At 33.6% G+C, this 14,418-nt stretch overlaps 2 protein-coding genes across 7 annotated transcripts; one reads left to right on the top strand and one right to left on the bottom strand.

Moving 5' to 3' along the window:
* Positions 1–816: 816 nt before the first annotated feature.
* On the top strand, positions 817–2,347 carry LOC100852544 (VQ motif-containing protein 17). Its single transcript, XM_003633548.4, has one exon. It carries the CDS (start codon positions 1,693–1,695, stop codon positions 2,173–2,175), a length of 483 nt encoding a protein of 160 aa, XP_003633596.1. The 5' UTR covers positions 817–1,692; the 3' UTR covers positions 2,176–2,347.
* A 2,525-nt stretch (positions 2,348–4,872) lies between these two features.
* LOC100264746 (GTP 3',8-cyclase, mitochondrial) lies at positions 4,873–10,746 on the bottom strand. 6 transcript variants are annotated; one of them, XR_787365.3, is made up of 9 exons: positions 10,342–10,746; positions 10,017–10,105; positions 8,504–9,193; positions 8,156–8,323; positions 7,876–8,067; positions 6,250–6,318; positions 5,550–5,634; positions 5,296–5,391; positions 4,873–5,215 (listed from the first exon to the last, which is right to left on the bottom strand). XR_787365.3 is itself a non-coding variant. In XM_002267828.4 (8 exons), exons 1-7 carry the CDS (start codon positions 10,346–10,348, stop codon positions 5,551–5,553), a joined length of 1,299 nt encoding a protein of 432 aa, XP_002267864.2. In that variant the 5' UTR covers positions 10,349–10,745; the 3' UTR covers positions 4,873–5,215; position 5,550. The 6 variants fall into 6 exon arrangements, 2 of the variants coding, with proteins under 2 accessions (XP_002267864.2, XP_010659549.1); XR_787364.3 differs by having other exon boundaries at positions 5,316–5,391; XR_009467414.1 differs by having other exon boundaries at positions 10,017–10,090; positions 10,342–10,745.
* Between the last annotated feature and the right edge of the window lie 3,672 nt (positions 10,747–14,418).

Below are 14,418 nucleotides of genomic sequence, written 5' to 3'. Positions count from 1 at the left end.
GAGTTTTCCTCTTGGCAATTATTTTCGTCAACTGGTTTATTGATATTACAAAAGCATGTCAGCATCAGTGGTTAGGCTAAAGCAATCAGGCATTACTTAATGTGAATCAAGACTTCTAATTAAGAATTTCACATTTCCATTAGTATTAATATAAAGCTACCTGTCCGTACCACAAACAGTGGTTGAATAAAGTTTTGAATCCAGAAATGGCTTCCACAGATTGATTTAATTTTTTATTTATCATCTTATCCTCAATTATTGTTTATGTGGGTGTGCAATAAAAAAGTGGTTCAACAAGAGATACAGGTGGTATTTGTTTTTTTAACTTTTTGCTGAAAACAATTTAGCTTTAGAATTTAGGTTGTTTGTTTTTCTACTTTTTCATGACTTATTATAAACTTTTTACTAAATAGAAAAAGCCAAAATATGTAGCTTTTTCTAAATAGAAAAAATAACATATTGATTTTTTATATTTTTTAATATTTAATAGAAATAAAATACTACAAAAACAAACAATCTAATATTTAACACTATTAAGCATTAATGTTCTATTTAGAATTAAGTAAAAAAACAAACACCATCATAGTCAACTTGTTAACTTTAAAATCAACCGATAACCAGGCGGATATGCAAGCAAATGAGCTTCCAAGATACTGTAACAGGTCTAATATGGAGGGTTCATAATTGATCTAGAACTGTTGTCTATTCTGTTACTTGGAACCAGCCACAATGGTTGGTGATTAGTACTGGCCTTCTCCCTTTCCGATGGTTTTGGATCAATTCTATTATGATAATAAAGAAAAGAACCTCCACTTTGTGCTTGCAATTCAAGAATTTCTACATATTCACTAGAGAATTTGAAAATATACATCGAAATTCAAATCCAGACCTTCCATTCTCAACTACCCAGCCAGAATCTTCTGAGTCCTTAGCAACTTGTCTGCAGTTGATATTTTTTTGTGGACTTCTTGCTGAGATGGTATATGGCTCTTTCCTTCCTACTCCTTTCATCAAGCTGACCAAGATAAGGATTCATGTGGATGTATGTATGTCCAACCAGACATATGATCATAGCAATCACCCCTTGCCCTTACCTAGAGTCATATTACCGCAAACTAAGCCAGCCTTGCCGGCAAGTTGGGAATATTGATAGTTTGACTTCTCTTAAATAGGGAGAGAGGAATGGATTAAGCAGCTGACTTCGAACCTAAAAAAATGGAGAATAGTGGTCAACTTCCAAGTTGCTGGTAATTAAGATGATGAACATTGGATTATCCTTACCATAACATTTACTTATTCCATCTATGTATGCATAATAGTAATATAATTAATGATCATATTATATGCAAGTTTTGGTCATTATATCACGCAGCAATATGTAACCAAAGTCTATGAGAGAGAGCATATAGGTCAATATATTTAACTTGGAGAGGATGATCTCCCCCTCTTGCCCATTGAAGTTCTATTCCTTCATTGACTTTTGGCAGACTAGGATCAGTACTCCAATGTATGCTACTCTGGCCTCCAAAAGGCACAGTTTGTTTTTTATATTCAAATTTGCAATGTTGTCTTCCCATCAACCAGCTGATCATTTATGACCTTTCTGATCTTCTATTTAAGCGCAGACCTTTTTCTATCTTCCACAGATAAAGCCAACTACTTTCTCTTTCTCAGAGTGGATCGGAAGAGGAGATGAAGGCACGCTCTTGTCCTCCTATCTCAGGCCCATCTCCATGTAGTCTAGCCATGAACAAAGATTCACATGAAATATCAAAATTCAAGCCAAAGATTCGCATAATTCACGTATTTGCACCAGAAATCATACAGACAGATGCTGCAAATTTTCGCGACCTTGTACAGAGGCTCACTGGAAAACCTGCAGCAAATTTTAGAGGCCGTAAGAAGAAAAGAAGCATGAGAAGCAAAGACGTACTGAAGACATTGATCCACCATGAATCGAGCAAGACCATGGAATTGCCTGAGGAGTTTCCATGTTTGAAAAATGGGGAGAGAGTTAAGCAGGAGCAAGAAAAGATGTGGAGAGATGAGAATTCAAATGGGTTCTTTGGTGGGTTTGCTGATTTGGATGGTTTCATGCAAGAGTTAAGTCAATTTCCCCTACTTCCTTTTGAATCCTCTAGGATGGATGTGTTCCAGGAGATGCCACTTGCTTAGCTGTAGATTGGGATGATAATATCAATAAAGGATTGGATTTCTCTTGCTCCTTTTTTATGATGTTTTCTACCTTCTTTGATGTAAAGGAATGGAAACTATTGTCATAGTTACAGTAAATTTCTTTCTTCCCTGCACTGAGCTATTGAATTTTCATAGGATTAATGCTTCTGCATATTGCTGCTTTAGTATGACTATATTCATTTCTGCTTCCAATTTGATTGTAATTTTTGTATTCCATAAGGAGTTCTCTGTCTCACTCACATACAAGGGCAGATAATGATTCAAGGACTCAAATACTCCACCCAGATCCAATGTATGTGATGGTATTTAGAGCCTTATACCCCAAACTCTCTGCAAAGATTGGAGGATTCATGCTGTTTGCATTTTCACTTCCTCAAAATATCTGAATGGTGAAAGCAAACTACACTATTAACTGCTGTGCTGCAATAATGCTAGGTTTAAGCCCCGGGATGGATCATCCAAATGATGGTAATGTCAAATGTCAAAAAAGGTTTAGCCTACCCTTGCTGGACACCAATACCATTTAGTTTTCATATGAGATGTTAAAAGTCCAATCCAACAGTAACTCGCAAGCAAGACAGAGATGAAAGGTCTTCTACCTTGTTTACTGGTAATCATGGCAGACAGATTGACAATTAAATTGAGTCTCTAGGGTAATGGTGTTAAAATAAGAGATCTTTATATTCTGAGCTTATCAAATGAATACTAAGCTGCACATGCCCATTATCAGTTTGCAATTTCAATTTCTTCCCATTAATATTGGTGGTCTTAAACTATATGATTGCCCAACCTATTCTGTCATCAACAGTCATGGCTTGTTTTTTTCTTCTTTTTCCAAAAATGTGATAAATGAGGCAGATGTTTCTGTCCTGCCCTTGACTCTCTCACAAGAAGACATTAGGTTTGGAGTTTACTGAAAAATATCTTGGTTTCATATCCTAATGAGAGTGTTAACCATGTTTCAGATTAATTAGGGCTCAAATCAAGTTTAAGACACTTCTCTCACACAGTTTCCATATTATAGAGAAGAAAATCCAAGTTTAGGGGGGGCTAAGTATGAACAATGACTTTTTAACCGCTTGAAGACGGCACCAAAGTCAATTTTTATTCTCAAATTGCAAGTTCAAAATCTCCACCAAATTCACCATGAAAACAAAAATGTCCACTAAAGTGACCGGACCCTCCAACCTACCCCCCTGCAAATTGAAAATTTCATTGAGATCTGGCAAAACAGTTGCTAATTATAGAAAAATATCTTCTGTTTTCATAATTAAAATAATGATAATCAATCTGCATCATTCCCCACAAAACAACCCAATTGAAAACTAATTAAATTTGTCATTTTTGCCCATCAGTTGGTTTTTAATTAGCTGTAGGTTCAATGTCTCTGGTTACCTGGAATTCAACCCTTTTTGGTAACTTGTCCAATTTGCTCAAATTACTGTATTAGTATTACTTAGACGAAAACCATTAACCCCGAATCAAAATCAAGTTCTGTTCAGTTTTCTTCCTCTTCATCTTTAGCCCTTCCAGTCCAGTGTCACATATTATCATATTGTAGGGGTCCATTCAAGTTTTCTAACTAAAGTTCTATTTTTTATAGTAATGACTAAAGAAAAATAGTGTGGAAAGGAAAGATTACAAAGAGAGAACACTTTCTAAGAAAAGTTAAGCATAAATTGACTCAGATTTCCTGTTGAAAGAAGGCCAACAAGAGGGATTTTGGAAGAGAAATAGAAGCTCCCTGAACAAACAGTATAGCTGAGAAGGGAAGAAGATGGGAAAGCTGACCTCTCTATGTGAGCAGAGCACCATTCTGTTGAAATTTGGCTCTGCATGTGTTAGTGAAGCAGGTTCACACTCACCTTCCCTTCATTAATAAATCAGTCTACACTTTAAAGCTTGATGACTTTCATTTGTGTTATTTAAAGGTATAGTGAGAAAAGTGTCAACATAACACCAACCTTTGAAATAGCTGAGGTTTTAATGATCCAGAAACTACCTCCAAGTATTCTAAGATTAGCCACCGTCTCCTCTTCCATTGGCTTGAATCTTTATCTTCCACATTAAAAATGAAGAAGTATCTCTGCTGATGTACAAGGGTGATCATTCTCTATCAGCAGCAAAAGTAAAATACATAATTTAAAAAAAAAAAAAAAAAACCACATACCCACGCGCGCACACACACGTATGAGAGAAATGGCCTAGCAAATGATGGTCTCATGAGCTGCATCCAAAGGAACTGTAGACATAGAAATCTAACAAGACTCTCTTTGAATTGAAAAATGGCCCTTTAATGTTCTCCCTGAAAGGGTACTGTTCATGAGAACTTAGGCTGACCCATATTGTTGAAGTGACTATAGTTTGTTATAGAAATCTCATGAATTGCAGAGGAGCCTGAAAAGGAATAAGGCCATCAAACCTTAAAAATCTTGTAGGTGATCATGCTGTCTTAACTCTTAAGTACTAGACTTCAGTACAGAATTTTGACCCTTCAAACTCCACAGAATTTTACAGCATTCCAACATCTTAACCATCCTATTATTGAAAATCTCATGATGATTCAATGAAAGGATTTCAAGCAAAGGCATTTGCTGTTCAATTTTGAGAATTAATATGGATAACAGTGCACCATATTTTTGATAGCAATCAATGCAATAGAAAATAAACCACCAATTTTCAATCCAGATTGTTTTTTTCCATACAAAGAATAGATTGATCCATACAGAACCTCAGAGAAACGAATCAGTTGTGCAACAGTCCTTCACTGTATTAGCAAAGAAATTGATGATAACCTTATTGAGGATACAACATAAACAAGAGTTCCCGTATAAATGAACTTAATGGGTTAACACCTCTGCATGCACATCACTTTCCATCTGTAAATGGTTACAAATAAAACATGGATAAAGTGCAAAAGTATCTTTCATCCTTTGTGTGGCAGATTTAAACTGAATGAGAGAGAGAAACGGCTGCACTTCCTCTATGCCCCAAGCAAGTAAAACTTCCTCCATATAATCTGAAACGAAGACTAATGAGAGTTAATCATCAAAGTAAGTTCCCCGCCAAAATTTGATTGTGATGGAAGTTGTTGTAGACCTCAGAAGTTAGAAATGCACCATAATTTACAGGGTTCTTGCAAAACCTTGTATAACGGAATTCACTTAAACATGCATTCATCAAATCTGGAGTCATCTGAAATGTAAATACAAATATTTATGGTTTTAAAATGTTAAGTAAGAAATGGACTTTGTTAAAGGGGAAAAGAACAAGGCAGCCCTTTAAGAATGTAGTTTTACATATCTCATTTAATGGATGCAGGACAAGTTTCTAGTTGGAGGAGAGAACCAAACCTTAGCCACCAATATGTATCATGGGCCTATTTGCGGTCTTTGCAATGTCAAACATTCCAGCATGAGAAGCTTTCTTCCTCTTGACCTGCAGCCAACAAGAACAAGAAATATGAAAAACGTATTAGGCAAAGACCAGACAAGGACACTTGAAAGCTGAAGTGAATTTCAGGGCAATGATCTTGGCCACCTAGCCATGCAATGTGGTACATAATTTGGTCAGAGGAGCCAATCTATCAGGAGCACCAACAGAGCCTCCAATAAAACAAACCATAACCTATAAGAGTACAGGGATGATATAAAAACATGGATGGGAAAAGAAGCTTTATGCTATGTTTGGTTGCAGGAAAGTACTAACAAAAGAAAAAAAAAAATTAATTTTCCTATGTTAGTTTTACTATAAAAAAATACAAAACAAAGTCAAATATAATTAAAATTAGCTAGAAACTTATGCATTTTTAAATTATTTAATCTTTATATAAAAGAATTAAAATAATTTAAATAAGTTTGAAGTATCACACAAGAATAATTTATTGACTTTAAATTTATTTTTTATTTTCCTTTTACCTTTCCTCTCTATTTACTCTCCTTCACATTTTCCTTCAAATTTTATGGGAACCAAACATAGCCTTTAAAATTTTTGACACTCAATGGTTAAATGTCTGCAACTAATAGCATCATGAGAAGACAGTAAGATGGATACCGCTGCCCCAATTATTTCACCAAGTTCATGATCATCAACACCAGAACGAAGGGGATCTCTTAAGCTAACCTGCAAAGGATAAACACAATCAAAACCAGCAAGGAAAGCATTTTAATTGAACATTAAATTGTAAAGGAAAAAGATTAAACTGCTCCACAGAAACCCATATAACTTTATCTCATCTTATTGCTCTACATGAGAAGACTAAACGCATTTAGTAATGCAGCTTTATCACATTTTATTGCTTTAGAAAATGCTGCAGTTACTAGGAACTATTTCAAGGCCCTCACCAGTTAAACAGGCCAAACAAATTCCCTAGTTGTTCAGAAGAGAGAATTCTTCAAGGCATTAATCCTCTAATTTGCTTTGGATTTGCAACTCAACATAGATGTTGATTAAAATAAATGAGCAGCAATACCATTTGATAAGCCGTCAAACTCTTCTTTAAGACTAACTGCTTTTGAGTCTTAAACCTACTTCTAATAATAAGAATTCCAAATTCAAACACAGGCACTCACACATACACACAGACAAAATTAGACATGATATTTTTCAAATACAAAGCCATATATTTTACTCAACGATGCAAATTATCTGTGGATGCTTAAAGCTCCAAACAAATGCTTAAAAATACAAAGGTCTTAGGACAAGTGGCATGAGCATGAGAAGTTGTGCAAGATCAACCGTACTTTGAATGGGATGGATTGAGTGGATATGATATGGTGTTGTGTGAACAAGAATATCAAATTAAAGAGTTTAAAATAGTTGAAGGGTCTTCCATAATTCATTATAAGAATAGCAGGCAATCGAAAAACAATTTACCATAAACTAAGCATTGCTAGAGAGATGATGGTGAGATAATTGAGAGCAAGACAAAGAATCAAACTGAAAAATGAATCATGTATGAGAAATTACACGTAACCCAACTGAATACAAAAAGAACAATTCAGTAGAGATGGTTTGGTTTTTTATCAGCAAGGACAATGACTACGGCAGATGGGATGTGATGTGGTCAGGCATGACAATGGGAAGGGGAAAAAGAACATAGATCAAGGTTGAGAAAAATTATGGAAGGCCAATGGTTTAACAAAAGACATGAAAAATTTGAAGGAAAAAACATTGCAGCCCTAAGTCGAGCAAAAAGGTAAAAACTGATTTATATATCCACAACCCTGTAGCTGGGATAAGGTTTGCTGAAGTCGACTTAAGTTTTATAATATCACATACTTTGCTTGAAAGTGTCTTCTAGGAGTTTGGAGCTTATAACATATCCATAGGGAAGAAATTCACAGCCTTAAAAACAATTGAAAGTTAACATCTTTTATTAGCATACCAGAAAATTTGTTACTGCCCTGCTCTGCATGCCAAATTTACATAAGCACAATACAACTGTTCCATGCTAAATATAGCATTTAAAAATGGCAAATTAGAATCCATAAACCCAAAAACTAATTAGATTTAGCAAATATGATAAAAGCATATGACATCAAAACATGAAGCAATGACTTTCATATCTACGACTGCAGGGTTTCACCCAATTGGAAACAACAAAAAATCAAGTCAAAATAAATTGCATATTCAAGTTCTAGCATGAATTGAAGTACAATAGTGAAGAAGATAATTCACCTCTGACGGACCAAACAGGCATACTTTGAAGTTCCCATCAGCTAAAAGTCGCAATCTATTGCAACCAGCACAAAAATTCTTAGTCATTGATGTAATAAAAGAAACAGTACCACAATGCCCATCAATCGTAAAATTCTTGGCAGTCTCTGTAGGATGATCTTGAAGTCTCTTTAGGCTTGTAAACTGTTTCACCTGTCCAGTAATAATGACTGATTATGAAAATGTACAAAGGGTTATTCAAAATCTATACATGGGATCACCTGTCAGAGTTCTACCTTACCACTCTATCCAACATTTCTGCATAAGGTACAAGTTTCTTGACATTCCAAACATTTCCATCAAAAGGCATGAACTCAATAAACCGAATATTAATTGGTTTATCACGAGTCATCTCTACGAAATCACAGATCTCATCATCATTGAACCCACGCATTACAACACAGTTCACCTGAGACAGCGTACAGAATGAATGGAAGGAAAATATGTTTTAATCTTGCATTATAAAAGACAATGAATAAGACCTAATGAATAAGACCTAATATTACTTTGGCAGAAAGAGAAACTATCTAAAAGAACAGATTTTAGCAAGGAAAGGCATGCAATCATAAATTGAAAAGACAAAACATACCTTAACAGGATTATACCCAAGGTCTATAGCTGTGTGAATTGATTCCATAACCCTTTCATGCCCTTTACGCCTGGTCATGAATTCAAATTTTGCTGGAACCAAAGTATCTAAACTAATATTCACCGAACTCAGTCCACATTCTTTCAGCTTTGGAAGCTTTCTGGCAAGAGTAATACCATTGGTGGTTATGGCCAGTGTCTTTAGTCCTTTCAGGCTGGACAATTGTGAGCATATTTCTTCAATATCTTTCCTAATGGTTGGCTCCCCACCAGTCAAACGAATTTTATCCACTCCAGAGCTGACAAAAAGATTTGCCAAACGAACAATCTCATTCTGGGACAGAAGTTGAGGGTTAGGAGTAAGCTCCACACCCTCAGCTGGCATACAGTACATACACCGCAGATTACAACGTTCTGTCAAGGAGATCCTCAAGTAAGTGTGTCGCCTTCCAAATGAATCAACTAACATATCAGACACTGGATTATCTCTTGCTGGAGCTTCAGACAACTGAGCACAAGAAGTTGCATATGATAACTTATCAGAAGTAGGATTATCTTTTATCAGAGATTTAGATAACCTTTCACAAGAAGTTGCATATGCTTGTGACATGGTTCCATCAATAAAACTGCTTGTTAGACCTTGACAATTGCCACTTCCTTGACAGAAATAGGACTCACTTTCACAATTGACCTGGAAATAAAATATGAACATTGTTATAGTTCTAAGGGTGGAACAGCACTTGTTAGAAAGCATACTAATAAAATTCATAACCAAGGTAAAACATCCATGCCCAATAGACTAGCAAAGCTACTTAACTCAACAGTGCAAACTTGATAGGCCTTATACTTGGGAAAAAAAAAATGACTATCTAATAAAATCAGTGACAGATTGGTAAAGCACTCTTACGACAAGTCAAAGGACAAAAAAAATGATACAATCTGTGGGCATTTGTTTGTCTCTCTTTGATGAAGGATTCGAGCAAAAACTTTTGTTTTTCCTATACCATTCACGGATGTTTTAACATACATAACAATTGAATAGTTGGGATCGATAGCTTGTGGATTGCATTCAAAATATAATACCAACAAGGATGGGTGCAACACAAGGCAAGATCCATGTAGCTGCCAAATGGTTTGTCTAAGGCTTAGTCCAGATAAGTATAATCAAAATCAGAATATATAATTATACTGGGTGCCATAGGGAGCACGAAATGTAGATAAACCAAAGAAAAAGGGAATTTCAACGTAACCCAAATAGCAAACTCCCACACAGAGCATAACAAAAGGATTAACTATATTATGGGTATCAGAAATTGGCACGTAAATTAAAAATGATGATCGATATATCAAAAAGATTATAGCTACCAATAGTGGTTTCCCATAACCATCGGACAAAAACTCATTTCTTGGCTGATCAAACCATATGGGACCATGAAACAAATTTACAAAATTTACAGAACAAACTATTTCATCAAGTAAATTCATAAAGAGAAAAACAGAACCCACAGTCATACCGAGAAAAAATTAAGCTTTTTTAAGCCCAGACGCCACCCGGAAGTTTTGGATGCATATCTCCTCATCGTCGCAGCTGAAACCACAAACACTAAATCCCAATAGAAATCACCAAAAACCCAATCATTTTTCTGGGGCTTATAGCCCCAGACTCTTTCCAAAACCTTAATTCAGTTCTGAACATGGGGTTCGGAGAATTAAGCCAGAATTTTCAGGAATTGAAACCAGGACAGAGCACGAAAGACCCTTGTTCGGTATTTTCAGTTGTACATAAATGATAAAACCCAGAAAGAGATGGAGGAAAATAGAAAAAAATAGAGGGCTTACGCATCATATTCTCTGGTTTTCTTGTATCTCCATTCAACCAAAGTTCAAAAAGTGCAAAAGGGTTAGCTGTGAGCCTTTATAAAGGTCCCAAATAGGAAAATAGAGAAGACAGCTTGGCTTGGCGGCAGACGTCTGTCCTCGTTCTGTTTGTGTTTATCTTCGCATCGCTTTGTCACCTTCTTTCAGTCGGTCGTGATTGGAAAGAGGAAATGATTGGTCCGAGGTCTTCTATTTCCAAGTGATCATATTCATTTCACATTACATGAAACGATAGGTACCTGCATCCGCAGTTGTTGAAATTGATATGGTTGACCGTTGGAATTTAGGGAAGGAAGGATGATATGTTCATCATGGAAAATGGCTACAGTACCGTGCCGGTTGGGTTCTATTACCAGCCATCCAATTTAACCAAGCTCTGATTCAGGAGGATAAAAAAAAAGAAAAAAAAAAAAAAGGAGATTGTTTTTCCTTATCATCTTTATCCTTTTCCATCTTAAATATATCTACTAAAAAATTTATTCATAGAATTAAAATTTTGTAAGATAAATATTTTATTTTTAATTAATAACAACCTTGGCCACACTAGCTTATGTAATAACAAGAGACTCTCAAGAATCATTCTAATAAATATGTAGTAAAATTTGAATCATTGCATAAACATATGCAATTAAAGTATTAAAAAATGATATGAAAATCCAAAGTCATAAAGCCTTAAAAAACCTATTAACTATATGATTGATGACTACTTAAAATTGACATAGACCCAAATTCATTGCAATGTCACATATGTTGCACATGCCAGCCATGAAAAATGAAAAAGAAGCGGCTATATTGGGTTCATGCATTTAGAGAAAGGGATGCCAAAAGTGTAAAACCCTAGAGACCACAACCATTTCCATGGGCCCTGCATGGAGAGTAGAAGCACACCCACAATAAATTAATGGCTTTATAAAATGCCCACCGACAGTGACAATAAAACTAGTAGAGATGTATATGAATCCATTGAGATAAGCCCTTCTGCACGTTTTTAATATTGTGACAACCACTAAATTGACCCCAACCACTTCCAAAAATAATGCCTACCTGATCCCATCCTTGACCTCCCATTTTATTTTTTTTACATTTATGTTTAATAATTAATATCTTAATTATAAAATGAGTATCTTAAAATAAAATTATTATTTTTAAAACCATGTATTAAAGAAATTGTAGTTTTTTTTAAATAAATAAATAATTGGTGACAAGATTAGGTAGATTAACCCATTTGACCATGAGTTATATTTTTTAAACTCTCTCTCTATATATAAACACTTATGGGAGAACAAGTCATCACAATCAACCTATTTCAACCTTTTGCTAGGCAAATCAAGCTCTAATTAACATCTTTTGTGCCCTATACGTGCTTTTAGGATTGCTTTGAAGCCATTAGTGCCAACCTTGGAGTTCCTAATAACTACCATCCCGATCTATAGCCTCTTAAGAAGGAGCATTTTGGACCATAATTTTTTCAACAAGGAAAAAAAACATTAGTATCTCTATGGAGTGGTTACTAAGAAAATATTAGCTTGCGATTTTATGACAAGAGAACAAGGAATAGTATCATATCCCCATACCAAAAACCCTACATTGAGAAGCCATTAAAAGCCATTGAAGCTGCCTTTGCAAGCAATGGTGATGCATGCAAGGAATCAATACATGCCACAAAGAAAGCTCTATATTCTTTCTTATCACTGCCATCCACTTCCTTTAATTTCCCTCAATGCTCCATTGGTTTTTTTGGGCTACATGCCATTATCATCTTTCCTAAGAACCAATCCATTTCTCCCTAACCATTCTTTAAAATAAACAAATCACCAATACATATGAAAAATGAAGAGTTATTGCTTTTGCTCTTAATAGTTGTCACACTTTGAATTTTCTTCAAGGGGGACACCAAGCTACCATATACCCTTTTCCTACCTCCTTTCTTCCTTTGTTTTTCCTTTTTTTTTTTTTAACACTTTATGACATTCTCCATATGCTTAATGGTATATCTTTATCCTTTTATCATTTTTCCATTTTAGTAATATAAAAAATTAAAAATTTAAAAATATTAGAGAGAAAATTCTAAGAATTTTTTTTTTCTTAAAAAAGGTCTACACTAATGCATTCCTCATAAATTTAATATTCCCATAAAAGTCCCTCTTTTCATAAAACATCTTGTTTTCTAGTGACTTTTAAAGTCAGCCTTTTATTTTATTATTATTACTTTTAATTCATTTATTAAAAGGTTTTTGACTTTAGAAAGAGAACACCTAACAAAGTTGAGCATGGAGCTACTTGAGAAAATCCTTTTTTAAACTTTTGTATAAACAGTTGACTCAGATTGCATGAAAATTTTATTATACCAAAATTACCCTTTTGATATCAACTTAAAACAGAAAATAATAGAATAAAAAAAATGGCCATTTAAATTTTAAACTCAACTTATATATTTAAAGGGTAAAAGAAGTTGTTTAGGCTTTCTTGGTTTTTGACTTGTTTTTAATTTTTTTAAAAAAATATAGCTCCAAAAATAAGAAAATTATAAGAACCACCCCATAATATAAAAAAGGAATATAAATATTATAGATATAAAATAAATATTACTATAAATAAAAAATTATCTTTTATGTATTTGAAATCAAATATTATATATGTTATAAATATTTTGTTTACCTATTAGATTATGAATTATTATAAATGAATATATTCTATTATAACATTTTAAAATAAGAATATGGTAATATATATATATATATATATATTATAATATCATATATTTATATACATTTTCAAGAAAAATAAGAAATGAAAATTACCTACAAAAAATAAAAATAGATAACAAAAATATTATACCCTATTGTCTAATAAAATTTAAAATATTAACAAACTTATGTTTTATTCCTATCAAAATATTTTTTAATATTAAAAAATAAAGATAAAACATCATTAAAGTCATAAAACCAAGTTTCAGTCCCCATAGATCCTCAGCCTTTTTAGTTAGGAACCATAATGAAGAAAAACGAGGAAAAGCTAGGATGGTTATTAATTATAAAAGATTGAATGATAATACATATGATGATGCCTATAAAATTCCGAACAAAGATTCTTTGATCAATTCTATTCAAGGATGTAAATATTTTTCTCAGTTAGACTGTAAAAGTGGATTTTGGCAAATCAGATTAGAAGAGGATAGTAAACCATGGACAGCGTTTTCATGTCCTTGTGGATTATATGAATGGAATGTAATGCCATTTGGACTAAAAAATGCTCCTCAGATATTCCAACGAATGATGGATAATATTTTTGGAAAATATTCTTTTGTTCTTGTATATATTGATGATATTCTTGTCTTTTCATATACTCTTAAAGAACACATAAAGCATTTAGAACTGATTTTTGAAAAATTAATTAGTCATGGATTAATAGTAAGTAAAAAGAAATTGAAATTATTTAAGACTCAAATAGAATTTTTAGGATTAGAACTAGAGGATGGACAAATAAAATTACAAGAACATATAGTACAAAAAATAAATAATTTTCCAGACAAACTCGAAGACTTAAAAACCCTTCAAAGTTTTTTAGGATTATTAAACTATGCTAGGCCATATATTAAAAACCTTAGTAGATTAGCTGGACCCCTTTATAGTAAAACAAAAAATACAGGGCAGAGATATTTTAACCAAGAAGATATTAAACTTATACAGAAAATAAAAGAACTTGTGAAACATCTCCCAACCTTACATTTACCCTTAGAAAATGAATATAAAATAGTCCAAACTGATGCTAGTCAAACAGGATGGGGGAGGTATACTTTTAGCTGTAACTAATATAGGAGAAGAAAAACTTTGTAGATATTGTAGTGGAACTTTTAATGATTATCAAAAGAACCTTAGCTCTACAGACTTAGAAATTGAAGCAATAATATTAGTCTTAGAAAAATTTCAATTATTTTTGAACCAAGAACAATTTACTTTAAGAACCGATTGTGAGAATATTAAAAAATTCTTTGAAAACAAAAATTCTTCAAAACTGTCCACCAAAAGATGGATAAAG

This window comes from Vitis vinifera, chromosome 13 (genome assembly GCF_030704535.1).
Source record: "Vitis vinifera cultivar Pinot Noir 40024 chromosome 13, ASM3070453v1".
NCBI classification, from domain to species: domain Eukaryota; kingdom Viridiplantae; phylum Streptophyta; class Magnoliopsida; order Vitales; family Vitaceae; genus Vitis; species Vitis vinifera.
The sequence above is the reverse complement of the archived record's forward strand: the minus strand, read 5'-3'. Positions and strand labels throughout refer to the sequence as shown.